At 38.5% G+C, this 24,927-nt stretch overlaps 1 protein-coding gene across 1 annotated transcript in view; it reads right to left on the bottom strand.

Annotated features, from left to right (window-relative positions):
• NYAP1 (neuronal tyrosine phosphorylated phosphoinositide-3-kinase adaptor 1) overlaps window positions 1-19,552 on the bottom strand; it is a 240,708-nt gene extending 221,156 nt beyond the window's left edge. Inside the window, exon 1 of the mRNA XM_044077340.1 lies at window positions 19,315-19,552. Coding sequence (XP_043933275.1) covers window positions 19,315-19,520 — 206 coding nt within the window. The 5' untranslated portion in view covers window positions 19,521-19,552. The remainder of the gene's footprint in view (window positions 1-19,314) is intronic.
• Window positions 19,553-24,927: the final 5,375 nt, after the last annotated feature.

Genomic DNA, 24,927 nt, shown 5'->3' on the forward strand with positions numbered 1-24,927 from the left:
TTCTTTAAAAGGATGTTGTCATCAGTAGGCCATTCAAAGACCACATAATCTGCTTTTCCAAAAAAAAAAAAGATATATATGTATATGTATATATATATATATATATATATATATATATATATATTTATTTATCCAAATCACAACACTGTACATGACTTTTGCCTACAGCATTATTTCTTAATTAACTTTTCCTCCCCGACTTTGATGAACATTTCTTTATTAGGCCTTCTTCTTCAGATATGTTGTTATATGAACAGTGGAAAATCACGATTACTTTCTTTGGGCCCATCCTACTGGTACTCAGAACAGCAGCCTCACTGTTTCTTGCACATGTGTATTTAGTGATGACAGTCACTCCATGATCTTTCCTCTTTAACCTTCCCTAAAGATTGAATGTTATGGGCAGTGCAGTGCTGCAAAGGTTAATGTTGTCATCTCACAGCAAGAGGTTATCCGGTTCGATTCTCAGCTGGGGTGCCTTCTGTGTGGAGTCTGTATGTCCTCCTTGCATTCATGTGGGTTTCCTCTGGGTGCTCTGGTTTCCTCCCACATCCCAAAGACATGCATCTGAAGCATTTCTCCCCAGGCCTGAAAATAGGCTCTGTGCTAGCTGGACTTTCCTGGTCAACAAATGTTAAATAAATAAATACATCAGCATGTTTCTCTCTTACTGACCCTAAAATACACAACTGTACTTTTCTTTACATTAATCTTAGCTGCCAACACATTTTCCCCACTGTGTTCTCTTTACTGAGATTCATAGAAGATCTGCACTAACTTTTTTGACCATCACAATGGTTCTGGTGTCATCTGCAAACAGAATGGCACTGTTCTCAATTTCCTTAATCATACAGGAGATCTGAGATATACCTTGCAAATGCACAAATGTAAATACCTATGTCATCCACTGGTTACAGGCTTCTCATAAGACATTTTATCTCAGTCACTGGTCTCTGGGGCCAAGCAACCAGTTCCCAGTCCTCCTCACCAACTTGGGTTCTACCCTCTGTCTACTCATCTTCTATGCTAGTCTCAGTACAGAACTACAAAGACTTGACTAATGGTAAACATATATGACAATTCTATGAAACTTACTGGCCAGGCCTTTGTTGCATGAATCCACATTATTGGTCAGTTTCCTGGTTAGTGGCTTCCACAGTACAACAAGCCTAGTGTGCAGAATTCTTTCAAACTCTTTACCAGAGATGGAGGAGAGAGAAAGACATAGCATGGATTTTAATTGCCCATTTATTTTCTAGATGCCCCTTCCTTTGCACAGGAGCACTACCATGACTACCCTCAAGTTTACTCACACCATCTTTAAGTCTACAGAAAGGATTTTCCAAAGGCCATTTTGGATGTCATGTGGTGGTTACCTGCCCACTCTTATGCCTCTTACTCCTGAGCACCCCCAACTCATCTTCTACCTTTGCCCCTGTTACAACTCCATCACTTCACCTGCCCCTATGTTTCTACCTCCTCCTCCCATGCTGTACCCTGCCTTTATGCTTGTTTCTGAAAAAAGAAGTATAGGATGTTTTCTGCAGTCCTGCCTGTTCCACAACCTCCTTATACCCTTCTCACCTGCTTCCAAAGGCTGATTTTCTGGATGAATAGCTTATGCTTCCAATGCTGCAGTGTATGTTGTACAGCTATACAAAGAAAGAGGTATGCATAAAAGAAAAGCACTGATGTAAGGCCAGATGAATACAAGAATTGTGGAAAAAGCACGTAAAGATTTAAATAGTGGTGCAAATATAGACAACATTGTTGCTCAGTGTTTGACGTTTCTGCCACAGAACACCAAATAATAGAATTTAATCTTTGCTTTCAGTTACCATCTGTGTGAAGTTTGAATTTTCTCCCAGGGTAGATGCTAATAGTAACCACATGTTGTTTTGTCAGATCACAAATCAATGCAAAGCTCTAAAATTGCATTTACATTTTCTTGACATCGCAGTACGTCAGAATTTGCTTTGCTGCTGAGGCTGTAGAACATTCTGAGGTTGCACAACTCAGCAAAGCAGAAAAAGGTTAGTTTGTTATGTTTTTTAACATTTTTTTGTGGACTGAGGGTGCGGGGTCAGACCCTCCACCTTGACGTCAGCAGGGAAGCACTGCCCCTGCAAAACAATTTTTTTAGCAGTATTTTACACAATTTTTGCTTTGATTGTTAAGTTGATAATTTTATCTAGTTTCAGTATTTCAGCTCCGATCTTCTAAATCTCAATGAAGGAGGATAAGACATTTCATTGCAGACCTCTCCCTGGGCTCCAGATCACATATGGAAGATCAAAAATTGAAAATCATAATTTTCCAAAAACTGTATCACAAATTCAAAGAAAGAAAAAGTGAATTAAGAAACTTGTTTACCTATTTAAGCATTTATGGGATGGAACTTTCTCCCTAAATCCCCTTGCCTCCTATAACATTAAATTCAAAAGTGCTGTATGACAGATTAGTGGAAATACTCCAAGGTGCCATAAACCCAGAGTTTGCATATATTCTACCATACCTATGTTTATAGTTCTACTATTTCAAGGTTTGCACCTATAGTCCTCAGTTTTCCGAATTTCAGGAAAGCACCCTCATATCCTTTGTCATTGTGGGTGAAAAGCATTCACAAGGGTATATAAATGAATAAATAAATTAATTAAAACAATCAGGATGCTATGTATGAATATTGTCTTCCATACAATGGAAATGTGCTGGGTATGATGATATGGCAGTTATGGGGAAGCATCATGTTAGTCATATGCCGTATTCTGGAAACTGGCAGTTTGGGATGCAATAAACAGACAGCAAATATGGGGGTGCGACAGGTACAGTTTTGAACCTCATCTGCAATAAAAAGCAAGATATTGCCCAATTTTCTGAGGTGGCGATTACTGACACATACCCATATTAATGGGCCACTCATATGACAATGTCTTAGCATCCCATTTAGTCCGATTTGGTATCCAGTGTTCAAATATTCTATTAACCTGGTATGCAACTGAAGCATTATCTCATCTATAACAGCTAGACAAAGTGGAGGAACAAATGATAACCTGCAAACACATTTACAGATTATTTTCCTCACAAATAATAGTGGGCATTGTTAAAATGCTATCTGCTCCCAGATTAAACATGGACCTCCCCCAAGTATTATTCTCACCTGTTAACTGAATGGAAGCCGAAATCCATACCAAATGGCCTTCACATGTACTTTAACACAAAAAAAACACTACAAAAACCAAGAGAAAACAAATAAATAAATGCACCACGGAGCAAGAGTAAAACTTGAACTTTACTGACACAAAATAAAATAACTGGTTAAGCGCTTTCATCTGTGCATTATCAGACATCTTCAGAACAGACCATCCAGTACAACGCATACATTTATAGTTCCATTCTACCAAGAAGGAGAACCCTTCAATCAAACAATTAACATAACATCACTTGTCTTAAACGGACCATCCCCATTCCAAAATAAGTAAATGTATATTTTGTGCCATGTTGCTACTTCAGTGTACACACAATTAAATTTTAACTCTTGAATATGTTGAAATAATATTTCTAAGTGCTTCAGATTAATACTTTAAAAATCAAATAGTTAAAATAAAAATGGTTAAGTTAAAACAGTGTTTCTTTTAAAAAGTATATAAAATATAAAACAGCGAACTAAAAGAAAATTCTCTTACAATTTGGCAGCTCTAATCTTCAAAACACTAGTAATACTGATGTTATCATTTAACCCAGGGGTTTTTCCAGCATGCGACCTTAATTGCCAAAGCAACTCTTTATATTCCAACTTGGCTTCCCATTGTCCACCCCTTGGGTCATGAAGCACCTGTTCCAAAATAAAAAAAATGATATTTACTTGTTGGACATGCCTTAGAATGTCCATAAAGTGCATCAGTCTCCTTGCAATGAGTCACATCATATATATGTTCATAAAGGGTCTATATTAGAATGACGAAACCTCACTTACACGAATCCCGAAATGCTGAAACATAAACTGCGAACCACATGAACACCTAACGTCCTTAACTGCGAAATTCAAAATACCGAATCGCCATAGTTGTCCACACCATGTTTAGTGAGGTAAAACATCAGTAGGAGATTAGATTCCCTTATCCTTTATAGCTCCCTAATGTAAATGTGCAATAGTTACTGACCTTAGGGTTAGGGTGTGGGTTAAGTTAAGTGCATATATAGCAATGCATTCATATTTATTTTGTTTGGGTAGGCAGTATGTAGCGGGCAGTGGAGTTGGCCATCTATGGCAATTCAATATTTTGAATTTTGCGCTTAAGGATGTTAGGTGTTCTTGTGGTTCTCTGTGTATATGTCGGCCTTTTGGGATTCGCGTATGTGTGGTTTCGGCATTCTAATACAGACCCGTTCATAAATACGTTTCCTTACAACCCTTTTGGTCTTACCCATGTAGATGCTAGTACATGAACCACATTTAACTCCCCGACTGCCACTGTTAAAATGCCCCACAGACTTAATAGAAATGTCCCAGGCCCCTAAGTATACCTCAATGGAATTCATCATATACAGACGCTGGTTGCAGAACCCACACTTATATAAACCAATTTTCTTGCTACTAATACTAGTTAACCTGGTAGTCTTGTCCAAGTTAAAATTCTCTAAAATTTCCTTTAAATTCCTACCCCTCTTTCTAGCAAAAACAGGTGTGTCCGGAATAAGCCTATTAAGTTCAGGTGTTAATGTCAAAACATCTCGGTATTTTCTAAAAGCTCTCTCAGTATCCCTAGAGCTTGACCAAAAACTGTACAGAAAAGCCAAATTATGTGTATTCTTATAATCTGTTTTACTGCCCTGTAGGTTCAGTTGAGACCCTAAAATAGGACTATATTTTTGATCATGGTCATTTGTAACTTTTAGGGCAAGCTGGTCAATAAGATCCTGAGAGTAACTCCTTTCCAGAAACAGACCTTTAATAAAATTAATTTCCTGTGTAAATAAATCATGGTCTGTAGTCATTCTGGAAGCCCTAATCATTTGACCCTTTACTATACCCTTTTTCTGATAAGAAGAGTGTTCACTAAAAAAATGTAAATATGAATTTGAAAATTGTTCCTTTTGGTAAATGTTAGACTGAAATTACCCATTCTCCAAATCTTTATAAATGTGTACATTCAAGTAATTGATAGAATGACTGCGGTGGTGGTGCTGCGGTAGCGTTGTCGCCTCACAGTCAGACGTTGCCCGTTCGATTCTCAGTTAAAGCGTCTACTGTGTGACGACATGAATGGGCGGAAGGTTGTGCGTTAGGCCCGGCAAGCCAGCATGTAAAACTCTACTGCCAATCATTAGCGGACCGGAGTTCCGCTGTGGCGACCCCTAACCGGGAAAAGCCGAAAGACACACACACACACACATTCAAGTAATTGATAGAATGCCTGGAGCAAGTGTTAGTGAACCTAAAAAAAGGGGCGGTGCCCTCAATGTATTGGCAAAATTCTAATAGCTCTACCTCTATTACTTTCTAAAGTAAACAGATAACATCCAAAAAAAACGTGTTATACTGTATCAGGGAAGCATAATTACATGACAATACAAAATTCATCTCCCAATAGTAAAGAACTACATTTGCAAACAATGGGGCGCAACAAGCCCCTATAGCCACCCTTGAATTTGTTTGAAATAATCACCATTAAAATAAACAAATTGTTATTTAGAACAAACTCCATAAATTCTAATAACAGGTTCACCTCAAAATGTGTTAAATAATTACATTCCGGTAAAACCTGATGAAACCAGTCCATACCTTCCCTGTGGGGTATACTTGAGAACAAATCAATAACATCAACAGAAACAAATATCAAATTCTCATCATATAAATCAGGTTTAATGTTCCAGAGGAAATCCCATGAATCCCTTGATATATGTTTAATAAAGGAAACAAAGGCCTTTAATTTTTGGTCAATGAAAATGCCAAGGAGCTCTGTTTTTGACCCTGCCCATGCCACTATAGGGCACAAAGGTTTTTTTAAATATCTTTATGCACTTTAAGTATACCAAAAATAGAGAGAATAAGAGGTAAAATAGTTTCTTGCAGATCCCCCTTGCAAAAAGTGGTCATTAATAAAAAAAAAATCAATTTTTGAATAAGCTATGTTAATTTCATTTTTGGATACAAAGTTGTACTTCTGATCGTCACTTAAAATCGCAACATAAGTGATTCATATTAAATGGTATCCATAATGACCACTCTACCCCCTTTGTTCGGCTTCATAATTCGGTAACCATAATGTGCCAAGTATTGTAATAAGGCCCTTTCCCCTTCACTTAGCTTTAAACCTTTATTCTTTTTTAAATTATTTTGATTTTCTAAATTTAGCCTCCACCAACTCCTCAAAAATCCTTAAAGCAGGGTGAAGTGGTGGAGAAATAGTACTTTTTAAACACTCATCCGTATGGCTCATATTAAAATCATTTAACAAAGCACTGAGATTAATTTTCCTAAGAAACAACTTTAAATCAATCAACACATCAGTTATTCCTAGAGGCCTACTAGGTAGAAAATGAAAACCTTTCACAAACAAGTCAAAAAACATTTGTTTCAATTGTCAGATTCGTATAATTAAAAATATTAAAATTGGAAAAAGTGTTTTTAATTCCACCATGTGTAACTTCAATATTGTTAGTCATTAATTAATGTCTCAAAGTTCAGTTGTGTCGGCTGGCATAACTGTAATCTCTCCCTGTACTGTGTGTACATTGAGCTCAGCGCATGGCACAAAATACACATTTACTTATTTTGGATTGAGGATGACCATTTAAGACAAGTGATGTTATGTTTGCTTGAAGGGTTCTCCTTATTGGTAGAATGGAACTATGAATGTATGGGTTGTACTGTATGGTTTGTTCTGAAGAAGTCTGATAATATACTGATGAAAGTGCTTAACCAGTTATTTTATTTTGTGTCAATAAAGTTCTTGCTCTGCGGTGTAGTTATTTATTTGTTTTTTCACATGTACTTTCCCATCTCTTTGGCCTGAGAATGAACCTATCACCTTCACTACAGCACTTTGGCTTCAGCTACCCTCACATTTACCAACATTCTGTTCACTGTTATTTGTAAACTCTTTCATGAGATTCTACTCTTCTGTCTCCTGCCAGGCGACAGCAAACTGAAAAAACTGCACCTGTATTTACACTATCCTCCCTGAAGACTCAGTGCAGCCTAAAACTGCTAGCCACAGATATGTTAGTGGTGAAATGTAATTTTCAAATAAACGAACCACAGCTTTGCAACTTTCTTCTCTTAACTCTCAGGTATATCCTCTTTATTAAAAAAAAAACTTGCATAGCCAGATCACCTTCAAATGTTTTTCCCACAGTGTACTTAGCCTGAAATTGCAATATTCATTTTCTCTAGCCTGATTGTCTGTTTGCCTCTCCTAATGTAGTGTTTGTATTATGTACACATATAGATATAGGTACCACACACACACACACACACACACACACACACACACACACACACACACGTATGCGCTTGTGCATCATATATCTATATATATGGGATCCAAACACATGCTCAACTAGCATATGTCTGAATCACAAAACATCGAACAAACATACACGAAAGTGCTTAACATCGACAAGCGCTTCCATGTATGTGTGCCTGTTTCGTAGATCGGACTACAGTGCGGGTAAGGGAAAATTCCCTTTTCCCCACTCTAGTGTGATTTCGGAGTGAGAATAATAAAGTAGGGGGGTGGGGGGTGGAGGGGGGGCGAAGCCCCCCTGCAGAAACGTAGATTTTTTTTATATTGAACTACACATACACGAAAGCGCTTTTTGATGTTAAGCACTTTTGTGTATGTGTGTTCGATGTTTTGTGATTCGGACGTATGCTAGTCAAGCATGTGTCCTAGACCCATATATATATATATATATATATATATATATATATATATATATATATATATGATACATACACATTTTGAAATACTGTGTGTGTATGTATAAGCATAAAACCTACTCCACTTGACAAAGCCCCATACTCAGTTTATAAAGTAAAATAAGTTTCCACTGATTAAGGAAAAAACTTTATTTCAGAGTTAGCACATTAGTCCTCAACAGGACTTTATCAGACTAATGTAACATCATACATTAGTCTTTTTAAATAGTGAAACTGTAGTCACACGATAAAACACATGTATCAAAAAGCACATGCAATTATGCTAATTAAAATGTTATGACACTTTTTCTGTTTTTAAAAAACTGAACAACTAAAATATCTCATCTATAATATCTTGTAATAAATTATGTTGCTACTTTTGTCTTAAGATTCTGGCCTTTTAGTTCTAGCTTCATACATAATTTGTTTAGAGTGGGGTAAATAAAGCAGAACTGCCACTTCACTTACTTTTTTATCTAATGAGAAATCTATATCATTCCTTTCCACTAATGTTACTTTATTACAAAAAAGTACAACTATGACTTTGCCTTGTCACATCTTTCTATATGCCTGTATTATATTAATTTTCTGCTCTGACTCCATATATATATGGTATCTTACTTGCAATACCCTTCTCCTTATTTTTCTTACATAAAAACATATACACCCTATACATTTGCAACATAAAGTATGTTTTTTGTGTTACATGTATAGTGCTCATCTGCCTCAACATTTTCCTATGGGGTTTGTAAAGATCTGGAGATATCCATATTATTTAGATGAAGAATCATTTGTTGATCTTGATATTCCCACTAGGCTAGTGGCCTCTTTTCAGGAAAGACCCAAAGTGGTACTTACATCTCTAGAGGAAATTTGGCAAGAGCATTGGGAAACTTCCCCTACACTTTTTTATAGGTGCCACTGGATCTTTTACATCTACCACCGACTCAAGCAGATGTGACCTTGGTTTACCATCTGATTTGAAGGATGACACATCCAGGAGTGCAGCTCCTTTCTAATGCTACACTGACATCTACTTACAAGGAGTGGGAATAGAACCCAAGCCTTCTTGTCATCCATCACCAAAGGCAAGTGTGCTACATAAGTTATGCTGTAAAATGTACAAATGCACAGCTTTTTCTGCAAAAGGATAGTCTGACGAAGTCATGATGAGGGTAAAAAGTAATAACTCTGGAATACAGTTTCATTTTGTTCTGAAACAGTGGAAACGTGTGTGTGTGTGTGAGTGTGTGTGTGTGTGTGTGTGTGTGTGTGTGTGTGTGTGTGTGTGTACACACACACACACACACACACACACACATATATATATATATATATATATATATATATATATATGTATATGTGCAGTCACTTTAGATAAGTGTCTTTAAGGGCAACTCCTGTTTTATTCTTTTTGTGGCATTGTGCAATTTTGGAGTTAGAATACATCTAAGTGGCAAAAGTGGCAAGGGTCTGGGGGGCTTAGCCCTCAAAATGCAGGGGTGGTGCATAGGGCTTGCCCCCATGCAAAATAAATTGTTTTAAAGCTGCATGCTCAGATGTTATATCTCAGAACTTGTGCATGGCATTGTCCATGTTATTTTTTTTTTATTATTTTCTGTAAACATTGGGCACGTCAACATTTGGATGTCCTGGGGAGTGATACAGTCAATTTTCAATCTGCAGGGTTTTCTTATGTAACTGACCCAATTCCATACTACTCCCCTACATTTTCCGCCCTCCTCTAAGGGCTACTCCCCTCATTGGAAAACACCTCCCCTTAGAGAACATTGTTAGTGAATAACCATCCCTTCCTGCCAGTGTCTCAGCTGCCCGAGATGCTAATTTAACCCGGGTTGCATGGCTGTGGTTAGGACTTTATCCATCTGCATAATGTCTACGTTATGTGTGTGAGTGTGCGTGTATCTGTGTCTGAGCTGTCCTATATAGTGGTGATGCTACAGATAATTTTTATAAGGTAAAGTGCATGATTAGGGTTATGGACAGGCAAGGTCAAGCTTATTCATAACTGCTAATCCTAATTCTACATCTTACCTTAGAAGCATTTTTTTCATAACACTACTACTTTTCAGACAAATTAGGACTGACTGTTATGGGAGGATTTTAGCATAAAGACTGTAAAAGGAATTTTTTTTCCCTTTGCATTCTCTTGCACTTTCTGTGTTAGAGAGGTTTGGTATTACTAATGTTTGAGATGCTTTTGTCATTTGGGGATTTCAATCATACATATAAATATGTATATGTGTACATATACATCTAGATTCCCTTCACGAGGTCAAAGTTTCAAACTTTGAACTGCAAATGGTCGAGACCATAAGACTGAACTATTGAAACTTCAAACATTTTAAAAGGCGATCGCTGTACAGCATAGTACGGGACATTTACCATTTTCCTCACTGTAGTGCGATCTCACAGTTGGTATATTTATTTAGCAGGGGGTGCAGGGGGGCTTGCCCTGCAAAAATAAAAAAAAATGTTTTTATTTTTTTATTACAATTTCGAAGTTTCAAAACTTCAGTGTTATGGTCTTGACCATTTGCAGTTCGAAGTTATGAAACTTTGACCTTTTAAAGTATATATATATATATATATATATATATATATATATATATATATATATATATACTCACTCATACATATATATATATATATATAGATAGATAGATATATAGGTATAGAGAGGTATAATTGCTATTATCAAATACACCTAATTTTGACATCTAAACATCAAAATCTCTGACATCAGCATGCCAGTATACATGCAGTGAGAAACAGTCTCAGCATGTAGATTCATAGGTTTAAAGGTGTTTACTAGGTTAACAACCTCAAGGGCCTTTTTAAGCCTAACCATGCATCCCAAAACTCTGGGCTTGTCTGGGATGCAGAATTAAAAACTTAAAAAAACAAATAAAAGCATCATTTTTTATGGGGGGGGGGTCCCTCCTGTACACCTTACTAATTATATATACTAACTCTGTGATCTGATAAACCCTGGGAAGTGGATGATCTTGCATACCTGTCAATCAGCTGCTTAGTCGATCATATGCGGACAAATAAACAACTGTTGACCAAACACGCACCCAACACTGTGGTGGAAGCTCCTTATATGTACATGCACATATACAGTTCCAGGTCACTTGATCAAATGATTATTTGGCTGACAAAGTGAACTTTAGCCTCATTTGTGCAAATGGGGAGTTTGTATGAATGCATGACTGAGCAATGGTTGATTTTGACAGCAAAGGTAAGTGGTTTGGTGATAGGGCTACGAGTTTGTGTGTGTGTGTGTGTGTGTGTGTGTGTGTGTGTGTGTGTGCGCGCGCGTGTGCGCATGTGTGCGTGTGTGTGTGTGTGTATGTGTGTGTGTGTGTGTGTGCACGCAGTGCAGCGTGTGTGTGTGTGTGTGTGTGTGTGTGTGTGTGCATGCGTGTGTGGGTTATGGTCGGGTAAGAGGACAGAGTTAGTGTATGTATGAATAGGTGTGGGTTAGGTTTACGGTCAGGTAAGAGAATAGAATAAGTGTATGTGTGAGTAAGGGTTGGTTAGAATTACAGAAACAGTTAGGTAAGGGGATATATGTGTGTTTATGCGCACTCACACATGCACCCACAGTGAGTGTCTGAGCTGTCTTGTATAGTGGTAGTGGTAGTGCTATGGAAGTTGTTTTCTAAGAAAGGTACATGGTTAGGGTCAGGGGCAGGGTTATCTTCCTCACCCTGCCCTTAACCCTAAGCATGCACCTTACTTTAAAAAAAATTCTGTAACACTACCACTATTCAAACTAATTTTAGCTGAACATTGGTGGGGTTATGGCTTATAGATTAGAAAAGGAAATTTGTTTCCTTTTTTGATCTACTGGATTTTTCTGATATGTGTTGTTTGTATTATGAATGGCTGACGTGTTTTGAGTGACCTTGTTGTGTGTTGATCATTTAACATGCCAGTCATTCATGATATCATATATATATATATATATATATATATATATATATATATATATATATATATATATATATATATATATATATATATATATATATATATATATATATATATATATATATATATTTATATATACACACACACATATATATATATATATATATATATATATATGTTTGTATGTGTGTGTGTGTGTGTGTGTGTGTGTATACATATATTTCTGTGTGTGTGTGTGTGTGTGTGTGTGTGTATGATGCAAAGTCCATATTTTTACACTCGATAATTGATTGATTATTGTATAAAGCCTTTCAACAGAAATATACTTACTTTATACAACTTTGCCATTGGCCCAGGTTATGACTGAAACAGTCATTTAAATCAGCCCAGATACCCAATTATGATTAAAATAAATGAAAAAGACAGACAGACAAAGCTTTGCTGTGATGTTGGGGAGCTTGGTGCAGATGCCAGAAAGAAGACTTTTTTTGTTTTTTGTGTCGTTACAGGTTATCATCATCATCATGTTTTCTCCTGAAGCACAATAAAAATTGTATAAAACTATTAACTTTTACAGATTGGTGGCTTTGCGGGAGAAATAGGTGTCACATAACAGCAGTCATAAGAAATGTAATGCCTTAAAGCATAAGACCATTTGCATTTTTTCTGTATGTTTGCACACTGGGTCAAATCTCAGTACTTTATCTAATAGGCTGACTATGGGGATATCACACTGCATTAGCCCCAGGCACATCCAATACAAAACAGAGCCTCACTTAAACGCTGCTGAGCAGAGAAAAAACTGAGACAGTGTTTTGCAAAGCATGTAGGAAAAATGTAAATCCAGGGAGTCCATTAAGGCAGCAGTTGGAATAAGCAGGGATGTGGAAGCAGCAGAACCTCACAATGCACTTTTTTAAAATTTTTTTGACAGAACACAAGAAAGGACTGCCCTGTCCCTATATCAAAGCCCAAAATGAAGAGCAGTGTGTGTGGTGTGTAAATGGTTATCCAGATGTGGCATGAAATGTGGCAGATGCACTAAAATGGAGATCAGCCTGTCACCCCAGCTGGTAGACAAACACGTCTTCCATCCAAGTCAGTCTCCCTCCTAAGACATGATCTACTGACATTTTCTTATTGCGCTTCTTAATTTTGTAACTTTAAAAGGATTTTGCCTAAGTGAGTTAAATCATGTTCAGGGCTGGCAGATAAGTGAAGAGGAGCCCTTTGCAACTGCAGTCTCAGCTAATTTAATGATTAGCTGTAAATGTGGCCAGTGATGTTGCAGTCTTCCTTGGAATACATGTAATCTCATTTCCAGACACTCAGACAGCAGCCAGTGGGGACACAGTCTGCACAGAGAATAGGACAGAGCAAACTGCTACCATGAGACGGGGCTGAATGTGACTTGCAAACATAATGAGGATGACATCAGAAACCAGGAAGCTAATCTAGGTTATTTTACATGAAATATTAGAGGCAATGGGGTACAAGGTGTCCCATACCTCTATATCCTCTGTTAATGATAAGCACATGGAAGCACATATCTTCTTCTGTCTAAATACCTTGTTCTGACTATTTTTGGTTGTGATCTGTATATATAAAGCATGTATATACTGAGTTTTTTCAGTCACTCTGTATGTAATATCATTTATCTATTGCCTTTATACTCAAACCAATCATGATATTCACGTTGTTTATAATGTACATATATATATATATATATATATATATATATATATATATATAAATATTGCATTCTGTCATTCACTCTGTATATAATTTCATGTTATCTATTGTGTTTTCCCTGGCCTAAGACTGAAATGGGTCCAAACGGATCATTGCTCAAACCCAGTAAACAAATTCAAAATAAAATAAAGTGTTAACAGCTTTTTGAATTTGCCAGCTAACATTTTGCACTGCCACAGACAGATCTGTCTACTGTACAGAGGAGATCTATTATTTCTGAGAAAGCTGTGCTATCTTATACATCTCTACCAAACTCAAGGACCAGTAAGCTATGTTGTTCCTGGATGGTATACTTCTGACTGTGTATTGTCATGCCAAATATCTGAAAGTATCATAAAAAAGGTTATCCATCTGTAAAACTAGGAACAAACAAATCAGTAGGGCCTTTCTTGTCTTTCCTTTTTTTATTTCTGCCCTCTAGCCAAAAAATGGTGTTGCTGAGTTCAGCCTCACATTGAAAGCTAGTATACCAAAGGAAATAAATTCACTGATCATCTGTCACAATCCCAAAGGAAATTAATTAATTGATCATCTGCAACACTGTTTTGTAACTAGTTCAGGAAACAGTGTTGTTCACTTCCTTTGGTGGGAAACACTGCAGGCATCAGCAAAACTATTTCCGAATGAAGTAGCTTGTGAAACCTACTTGCTAAAATTTACTGCATTATGTAAAAAGCAGGTTTGCAAATAAAAAGGGTGTGAGTCTGAGTATTTTTATTATGTACACAGAAAAAAAAAGAATTTGGTGATGAGATTTAATAACTTTAGCTGCCAATCCCCTTTATAGTGAGATGTCACATTTCTGAAGCACTGACCTACAAGAAGGTTTTCTCTAATAAAATTACTAGGAGTTATCCTTTTAGAAATCACTCCTAATTAGAGATTGGAAAGAAATAACACTGATCCAAGCTGTGAACTCTGTTTTGTGTCCTCTGGTATTAAGCCTGATTGCGCTGCACTTTATACAGTACATCTAGCATTTAGTTTTCCTTTCTTTTTGGCCCTAATCTTTAGTAGGCCTTGGCTGGCATCCCAGTTATCACCATGGAGACAGGGATTCAGTGACCTGTGGGAATCACTCTGACCTCACAACTATCAGGAAGTACAGACAGAAGGTGGCTTGTGGAGGAAAGCTATTTTAGAGTAGTTCCTTATCCTGCGTAACAATGTTATATATCTGTTACCAGGTTGTAAATATTAAAATCATCCTTTTCACACACTAGCCCTTCAGGCAGTTTCTGCATGTTCACTGCTTGTTACCTTACAATTCCTGATTAGTTATCGCCATATCCTGGCATTCTACAACAAATGACTCCTTCTGACAAGGCCACCACGCCTGGTTATACCTCTCAGAAGTCCTATAAATATGTTCACAACAGGTGCATAACCAGCAATTCTACAAGTAGGCACAGCTGCAGAGAAAGTGATCTTTCTCAGTTAGTTGCAGATTCATAGTTGTATTGTTTCAGAAGACTTTGCAGAGTTTCTGTTACAAATACACAAGATGTATACACTTATTTCACAAGTGAAATACAGCTACCACTACACATATTTTTATGTATGCCTCTGAAAAAGTATGACTGGAAATAACATTTGTGCCTATCATAAACAAGAAAGAAGAGGGTTATCTAAATTCATGAAGGGATCCTTGACACAGCCAAAACATACTACTGCTACCATTTTGCAAAGTGTATACTGAGCAAAATGTACTTTATAAAATGGTAAAGGTCTGTGTTTCACAAATGACACTGTTAGCTATGAAATGCCTCTCCTGCTGGTGCAGCTATATGCCAAAAAGCCAGACAGGTTCCTGTATGCAGAGAAGTGCTCCCTCTCCTGAGTCTGGCATGAAATTTCACAGACTAAGAACAGTTACTTCTCACAGCCAACCTGACTGCAGTCATACACCCCTCCATCTTCCTCGCCCAGAATGGCAGCAATCAGACACCCCTTTTAATTCCATACACAGAGTAACAACAACAACAAATGGAGATCCCATGTGGCCAATAGACAGATGCATCCTTATCTTATACACAGAACTTGATACTAGGTGGAACTTCCACACCCACAGTGACAGCATTTGGACAGCCTCTCATGATGATAATTATAAGCCCCCCTGTAACATTTCATAGTGGCAACTTTCTTATCTTTCATATCCATTCTGATAAACGTTGGACACCCTTATCTTCCACATCTACAAAAATATCCATTAAGATACCCACCATCAGCATAACAGCAGTCAGACACACCTCTCATTTGTATGCCCAGAGTAACATTAATTGGACAACCCCTAAACTTTCATTTTCAGAGTGGTGACTGGACACCTCCTCATATTTCACACAGAGTAAATCCAGTCAGAAATCTTTAAAACACACACACACACACACACACACACACACACACACACACACACACACACACACACACACACACACACACACACACAGACTGGCAGTCATTCATTCTTCCCCCTAAGCCTACCCATACTGACTGTAATCATCCTCTTCTTCTCCACCGGACTCAGCAGGTCAGTCACTTCAGTCCTCTCTCTCCATCAAAAAACTCCCGTACACCTGCCCAACCAGTAGGATAGTGATAGGTGTTCCCCTCCCAAGTCCAACCAGAAGGACAGTGATTGGTGTTCCCCACTCCACAATTTAATATGATTTATCTGTGAGTACTAGTGATCCATCTCTCCCATGACAGATAACCTGTGACCAATCTCCTGCCTTCCCACAATATACAAAGCACTCATATGTTGAGCCGGCCCACCCAGTGCTGATGTGGTGTAGAATGATACCCACCAATCACACCTGTAGAATTGCATCATGTCATGGGTTAACATCCTATCCAGTAAAACCCCAGAGTTAATCACGTGCTAGAACCCTCCCCTCTCATGAAAGTGGCCTGGTACCATCTCATCCACTACCCCTCAAAGTTCCTACTAGCTAAAGGACAAGGTGCTAAAACTATGAAGACCCACTTTTTAATTCAGCGTTGTATATTTTCAAACTGCATAAAAATTGGCAGTAAACTAAATCACTTTACCAAAAAAAGGGAAGTACAATGAGCAACTTTCTGCTAATTATAATATGAAAAAAACAGAAGTTTGCACAAATGAGTACCTTTTGCTGTAAATCATTTTGATGCTGTAACACTATTATAAAATGTTTCACTTTAGAACTAGTTGCATATGTTTCTCCAAAAAGCCCAATACATTAAAGATGTATAAATCCTGCTTTGTAAATATGTGTGCTACATAAATCTTTCTCACAGTACTGTACTATCAACTTAACAACACATACAGATTGGCAAAGTCTGCCATTTTAATTAATTACAGCAAAGTAAACAAAACCTTAAAAAATTTCAGAACTGTAGTACTGGGAACATTTATTTTATTTCATTGTAGGTAAACAACTTTCATGTTGAGAGTATATGCCATTGTGCTGATATGATTAAGAATTCATGCTGAATTCTGAGTGCACTGTAACTATCAGAACGACTGCACATAAATGAAAAATATTTTCTGTATCTATTTTACATGTGCATACACACACACACACACACACACACACACACACACACACACACACACACACACACACATTGACATACAAACATGCATATAAATGCATCCATACGACTGTCATGGCATACTCGTTAGATATGCTGGCATATTACTCTGACAGACAAGGAAATCAAACACGTGCCACTTATCAGCATATATGAAACTGACCTGTTCCACAGTAGCTGTGTATTAACTAGCTGATCATCACTAAGCAGAGCCGTGTTTTGTTGACATTTCCTGTCAGGGTTCAGTACTGTCATTTTCTGCATTGTTGATGAGTAAAGAAATGTACTTTCTTTTGATTCCAGGAAATCACTAGCCACTGAGAGGTCAATATTTATCAGATGTTAAAACTCTGCTGTCTAGTGCTTCTCTGTTTATTGGCCCAGTGTGGGACTGTCTGCCTTGCATTCTCGGAAAGTTAATAACATTTGTCATCATGCCCAGACTGCGGCTATAATCTTTTCCAGCAGGCGGTAGGACAAAGCAAAGACAGAAGCAGGAATGGAACCAGAATACAGTAATAAGTGATGCGTTGCCTGCTTTTCAGAGATGAAAAGCCAAAAGTACTGCAGAATGTACCCCCTTTACTGTGTTCATTCCAACACACAGATAATGCAGATTTTTCTACCAATGTTAAAATTAAATAAACCTCATTTGGTAAAATGAGGTCCTGGAAAGGCGGCTGATTAAAAGCTTGTGAACAACACAGGAGCAGCAGGTGACTGCCTCTGGTGTCCATTGCAATTCTTTGCCAGTTTCATTGTAGTGATGAAACCAGAGCAGCACTCTTCTGTTGTGCACATTGACAGATTCTCGTTTTATGACATCTGTGAGATTACCTCTACTAATTACAGTAGCTGTCAAAGCCCTGCACAGTGTATTAAATCAGAGGCAGCCTCAAGGCACATAAATTGCATAGGATACAGATGAAACTTGTTCACATTGGACTAGTCTAGTAAGCTAGATAAAGAAACAGTAAATAAATAAAAAGAGTGTGGATCTAAGACAGGTTTGATGCAAGCTATATGTCAGCCTTTGAAAAACATCTATATATTCCTTTCTAAGATAGCTTGAGCCAGGATTGGTGTAGGACAGGTACAAAGGAAGATTCCTCACAGTATAATTAATTTACATTTGGTCAGAAATGGACATGTAATAGCATCAGAGATTAACACAGTATCCTCTCCCACAGGGAGAGATATGGTTCACATATATAGTCTACAGGCCTCCTTACATTGTGATGGAGGCAGCCTTAATGAAGGGAGGACGAGTTACAGTAATGGACACCAAAAACCTGCTGTTTATACACTAACCTGAGGGCAGTACAGAGCACAACTACCAGTCATTATTTATGCGTGAGGTAACTATGAAAACACAGTGACTGCCAGGTATACAGAATGAAGCTTGTGTTTGCTGGTAGGGCCTAAGATGACAGAGGGCTGAGCTTCAGCTCTACACTATGTTAAGGTAAGTTGGATTAGCTAGGCAGATTGGTGTGAAGGTTAGAGTCTAGACATATGTTACAGTTGTAGGTTTGAATCTCATGTCCTCCAGTCTATGTTCAATTGTGTTAAAAGATGTAAAAGCCTGTGCGCAACATTGCAAAATGTGTATGGTGATAATCTGATGTTCTTCAGAAGTACATTTTCCCAGAGACTACCCCTTCTAGAATAGGCTCCCCATCCATTTGAAACAGAGTTCCTCCCTAACTCAGTTCTAGTGTAAATTGACAGTTGGATGGGGAACAGGAAATTCATCCCTGGTTTGGCAACTATGTCTCTCAAGGGTACTAGAACTTGACAGAGATTAGGGATGCATGGCTATGCTTAATAAGGCCATTGTGGTCATTAGTCTAGTACACCCCTATGAAACTATAAGTGCTGCTGAGAAGTAGTGAAGGTTGCGTTGTGATGGTAGTGGTATGTGAATTATTTCTGCCTATTATAAGACTACTACATGCAGTACAAGCCTTTGAATGTAAATATGACTACTCTTCTGGTGAAAACACAAACATCTGTCCACTATGCTTTCTCTTATGAGTATATATCTGCTCCGCCTGACACATTAGCATGACATCTGTGATGAAGCTCGGAGCATTAGGTCCTACCTTTTCTTTGACTCCTCTTCTTTGTGTTTCCACTCAAGCTTGGACTTGCGATACAGTAGATTCATGTCGTAGCGGAGGTCCTCGCATTGGCTGCTGCGGCTGGACTGGCTGGCATTGATCAGTGAGTTGTACACCTCGATCCCCTTTTCTTCAATGAACTGCAGGAAGCTGGACGTTGCTACATCCTGGGTACCAGCAATCATCATCTGGGGCCTAGCCACAGTGCAGGATGGCAGGCTGGCCCCACCCTCAGGTCACTAGGGCAAAAAAAATGTGCAAAGTGCTGATTGGTTATTGTGATTTTAATTTAAAATGCTTGGCACACAGAGATACTTTTATATTCTGTTTTTCATGGCACTGCCACGCTGGTTATTTGAGCATTTCCCAGAATATATCCCACTTCTAAGTGGACCTAATTATCTAGCAGCAGTGTGTCATGAGATCATACAGACAGACTGAGTCTGCACACTTTGGGGGAAGAGTACACGGCTCAGCTCTTATCATCACAAATCCAAACATGATTAAAACACAGATAACCAAACATAGGGATAGACCTGAAAAGTAGTTAAAGAATGTGTGAGTAACTTGATGATGTGTACAAAGATAATTAATGTTAACAGACATTAAGACTGTGGACAAAGGATGGTAATGGCCTGTTAAATAAATTACTACTCCTTAATAACAAAAATATGATACTTCTGACTGACAAAGGTGAACACAAAAACTCATCTACCAACCAAGAAAAGCTTAATAGAACTGTAGGAAGGGTGGGCCAGAAGAGGCAGCTACCCCAGTCATCCTGTTATGGGGTACCAATCAGGGTAGGCAACTTTTAAATAAAAAGAAGAACTATTTGAAAGTTCAAAGGCTGTCGAGCTGGTCTTTTCTTTCAACGATAGCAATGAGTTATTATTTTGCAACATAATTTGGGTCAAATGCCTTTGAGTGTGTTTCTCTCAGCTATATCTGAGGGAACAGATAACACAATAACAGAGATCAATCCGTTTCTCTTTCTCCATTTTAGTGCACACCTGCACCAGCTTAGTCATGTGTTCTAACCGTAACTCTAACAGTACTACTAAACTGGACTCTAACACTCACACACTGCCACTACAAACACAGAGTACACAACAATACCACTGCATCTCCCCCCTATCCTAGTCCTTACTTTAACCTGCATACATTTACACATATACACATGTATTCTGAATGCCAGAATGTTTGGTATTGTGAATGCCCACTCAGATGGAAGGAATGAATAAGCAGCACCCCTTAAATGGCAAAGAACACTTGCTCTCTTCATACTGCATTTACGTACGTGCTGCTGAAGCTACGTCTCTGACAGTGTAGGGGGATGTATATCAGAAATAAGGTGCAGAAATTCATCCTTGCACTGTCTGTCTGAAGGCTTGAACCAATGGTCTCCTCCAAATCACAATGATTCCAGTCACAGATTTATTATATTAATGGGCCATCACAAAGACAGGCGAGACCTTCTCCTTGACCCGAAAGACAACAATTGGATACTTGGAGGGAGGGGAACTTGGGATAACACTAAACTAGATGAAAACAGAGTGCCACTGGGACAGAACAGGTCATGTCCATTGAAACAGGGCATATATCTGAAAGGAGAAAATGTGTGCAGAAAAGAAATGAAAAGAAAAAAGTGAAAACAAAATATTTCATTTTTATAATAATGTAGAGGAGTAATTTCAGTGTCCCTCTACTGCTGAGAACCTTAAGAGTGCCCAGTAAGGCCTCCCTAGGACCATGTAAGACAGTGTTGTCTCTTCAGCCATTTTACTGGGATGGATTCCACTATGGCACCACATCACATGACTTTGGTGTGGCTAAACACCCCACCCTACTCCCAGCTGATACTGCAGCATTCTGGGACTGTTCCTAAACTCTGGTCAGACTAAGACCACATCTGCAGAGAACATTAAGTTAGCACGTCTGCCAGGGTATCCTGTACATCGATTAGTGAGCAGCTTTAAATGTCTGACTGCAGAAAGTAAATAAAACATCAAATGACTTTTGAACCCATACACTTCAGCATCACATTGTTTGTAAAATATTGGCAAACTCAGTTGTGCTTGTTCCAACATTAAGATCTGCACTGGTAAAAAACTTCAGCTGAGTTGTATTAAAAATGTATAACGCTCTCACAACACAAACAGCATTCAGTATGCATGAGATTATTCTCTGCAAAATTATTTTTTTCATATTTTTACTTACAGAAATTAAACAGGCTTTATACAACTTAGCTTTAAGAGCCCAAATTATATGTGCATTACATTTTCCCAGTTTTTGTTCCATAATTATGAAATGCAGCTTTTCCTTATAACACCACCAAAACTCTTGCTCTTTCATTGAATATGTTAACCTACTTAAGGCATAGTTGCTGTCCCACCCAACAATGCATGTTGTTAACTGAGGTTATGTAAATAACCTAGCAAAACTCTCCCACAATCCTAAAATATAATATCACATTTAGGTTCATAGGTTCATACGTGTGTACTAGGTTAAAGGCCCTGGAGCATTTACAAACCTAACCCATAGGCTTACCCTGGCATCTGCCACCCGACCTTAGTTCTCAGTGCCTCTGTCGAGCAGAGCCACTGGAGTGATCCCCAGGGTGAATTTTCTATTTCCCATCCACTCATCAAGATTTCTCTTAAAGAGGGCCAGTGAGGTGCTCTGCTTGACATGTATGTGAAGTCTCTTCCATAGCATGGGCAGTCTCTGGGTTATGAACCTGTCCCTCCAGCATGTTCTGTTGATTCTTGTAATGAAGTCTCTGGAGCGTGTGGTGTGGAGGTATTGGGATTTCTTTAGATGTAGCATTTCTAACAGAGCTGGGTCAGACATGGCTTTTAAAGTCAAGCAGAGATCGCCTCTAAGTAGGCGATATGAGACAGAGAATAGTTGGAGTTTTTTGAGTCTGTCCATATAGGACAAGTGTTTATGGCCTATGATCCTCTTTGTGAGGTACTTTTGCGGCCTCTCCAGTTGTTGCAGGTGTCTAGTGAGGTGAATGCCAAATGGGGCATTGTACTCGATGATTGACCTAATGAGGGAAGAGTAGAGGGAGATAATGACCTCTTTCTTCCTGGATGCAAAACCCTTAGCAATGAGATGTGCCACATAGAAAGACTTTCTGACCACAATGGCAATGTGGTTATTCTCTGTATGTACAGATGCTAAAATCTGTCAGATGCTATAGTTTGTGCATGCTTTGATATACATTTCCTGACTGCTAGCATGTGCTTGCATAAATTAGCTGTAACCATAGTGGCAGTACAGTGGCTCAGCGGAAAGGAAGTACATTTGCATCTTCAATTACCTTAATTGTACATGTTCAAGGAGATCATTGCTGCAGTACTGATTTATGGGTCTTCCTGCTATGCAGAAGCATGTGGCTGGCCCAAACACAGGAGTCTTTTCACTATCACGATGTCCATGCAGACCAATGTTCTGATGTCAGAGTATATAAGAGACATCAGCTGGTGTCATCTTGAGGTCTTTCTTGTCAAAACTATAGAGTCTGATCCAAAGAATTTTTCCTCAGGTGAATATTAAATGTTGGAGATGTGATGGCCAAGAAAGAGGTAGCTGGGAACATATTTTTAGGGAGTGTAATGAGCTGGCAGACTTTAGGGATTCCCTGCAGACCGCTCTGTCAGAGATGCTGGGTGAGGAGGTTGGACTGACTGAGGAGATGATTTTTTTGAGTTATGCTACAGATTCGGAACTGCCTAGACATAGTAAAGCCTTTACTGAGTTGGCTGCCAAAAAAGCAATTACTAGAAAATGGAAATCAAAGTCTAGACCAACTTTACTTTACTAGAAGTAGTGAATATAGTAGCAGAGTTAAAACAGCTGGAATTGGGATCGTTAGAAAAGGGAAGGAGCAAACTACATAGGAAAAAATGGGAATTGTGGGAACAATATACGCAGAGCAGGAACAAGGTTTAAGAGGCAGGATTTGAATGAGCCATATAATGCTTAATTGACAATGACTGGAAGGTTTATAAGTAATGTATAATGTTTGCAACTACAGTTTTTTCACCGGTGTCTGTGATGTAAATTGTTTGGAACTAATGTGGTATAATTTTGTATGTTTTTCATTTATATAAATGTAAGATTAACTTTGTCATATGTGAAAATTTAACAGAGATGTTTGGAGAAAAAAAGACTAGAGAGTCTGATGGTCCTGAGTAGTTGGACAACCTTTCCAACTGTCCTGAGAATAGATCAACAACCCTAATGTAAAGGGAAGAAGAAGAAAAAGGGGGGGGGGGTGAAGAAGTTGGGAAGCAAGACCCATCCCAACCCAAAGAAAGAATTCATTAAGGAAGAGAGGGGAAGGCAGGTGGGAAAGGTTACTCAAACATCTATAATTAGGGTAAGTGTAGGCACAATTGACACAACTGTTCTGTGTTCATTGTTGCCATTGTTGCAGTACTGATTCTTGGGAAGACTCCCGGAGCTTTAAGAGGGTGGTTGAACAAAAGTATTGGCTTGGGGCAAGAGGCTCTACAAAATGGTATAGGAGAACCTCTAGTTCTATCCCTTGAAACTGAGCCAAAGTGGTAATGTTTAGTGAAGGTGTGTGAACAGCTGAGCTAGTTGCAGCTTTTAGAAACACATGAGTGCACAACACTTTTTGAAAAGTATTAGTGGCAGATTTATGCCTGGTAGAATGAGCTTACAAGGATGTTTTTTGACATGTGAGAATAATAAAAGGTGATGCAGCTTGCAATCCATTTTGAAATAGTTTGTTCTGTCACTGGTTCCCCTTTACACTCAGCAAATGCTGCGAACAGTTGACCTGATCTGTTAAAAAAATTAGCCTGTGCAAGTAATATCTCAACTGTCTGTGCATGTCTAAGGAGTGTAGAATCTTTTCTCCTTAGTTTTCTGGATTTGGGAAAAACAGGAAGATGAATGGCTTGAATCAAAGATAATTCTGAAACGATCCTAGGTATAAAGGAGGGAATGGTTTTATGAGTGACTGTACCCCTGTTAAAGATTAGGAAGGCCTCCTTTCACATTAGGGTTTGGAGCTCAGAGATGTGCCTAGCAGATGTGAGAAATAGAAACAGACCAGTTTTCCATGTTAAAAGCTTGACAGGAGTTAGAGCTGATGGTTCAAATGGCAGCAAACTGAATATTTCAAGCACAAAATTCAAGTCCCATGGAGGAACATGTTCTCTTCTAGGTGGTCTGAGGTGAATAATCCTCTATAGAAATTGCACAGACAAGCGTAAACAGGAGGGCAGTGGACTTGGGAGAGGGGGCTGAAATGGCCAAGACATGACCCTTGATGATGGACTAGGATAACCCATGTTTAAATAGGTAGAAAAAGTATAGAAGAATCTGAAATACATTAGCTTGTGACTCTTTCAGAATGGAGGGGACATCTTGTCAGTAGGGTAGAGAGGATGAGGTCAAATCCAATCCTCCAAGCTGTGAGTTTGATGGTTGTTGGGCTTGGGTGAATTACAGACCCCCTTGTAATGGGTGCGAAGGTCCATGATCAGTGGTAGAGTTTTTGTCTTCTTACAACTGTGAGAAAGAAGAAGGGAAAACCAGTGTTGCCTGTGCCAG

The sequence above is a fragment of the Protopterus annectens genome, chromosome 7.part0, assembly GCF_019279795.1.
Source record: "Protopterus annectens isolate FY-2018-M chromosome 7.part0, PAN1.0, whole genome shotgun sequence".
Classification (NCBI taxonomy): Eukaryota; Metazoa; Chordata; order Ceratodontiformes; family Protopteridae; genus Protopterus; species Protopterus annectens.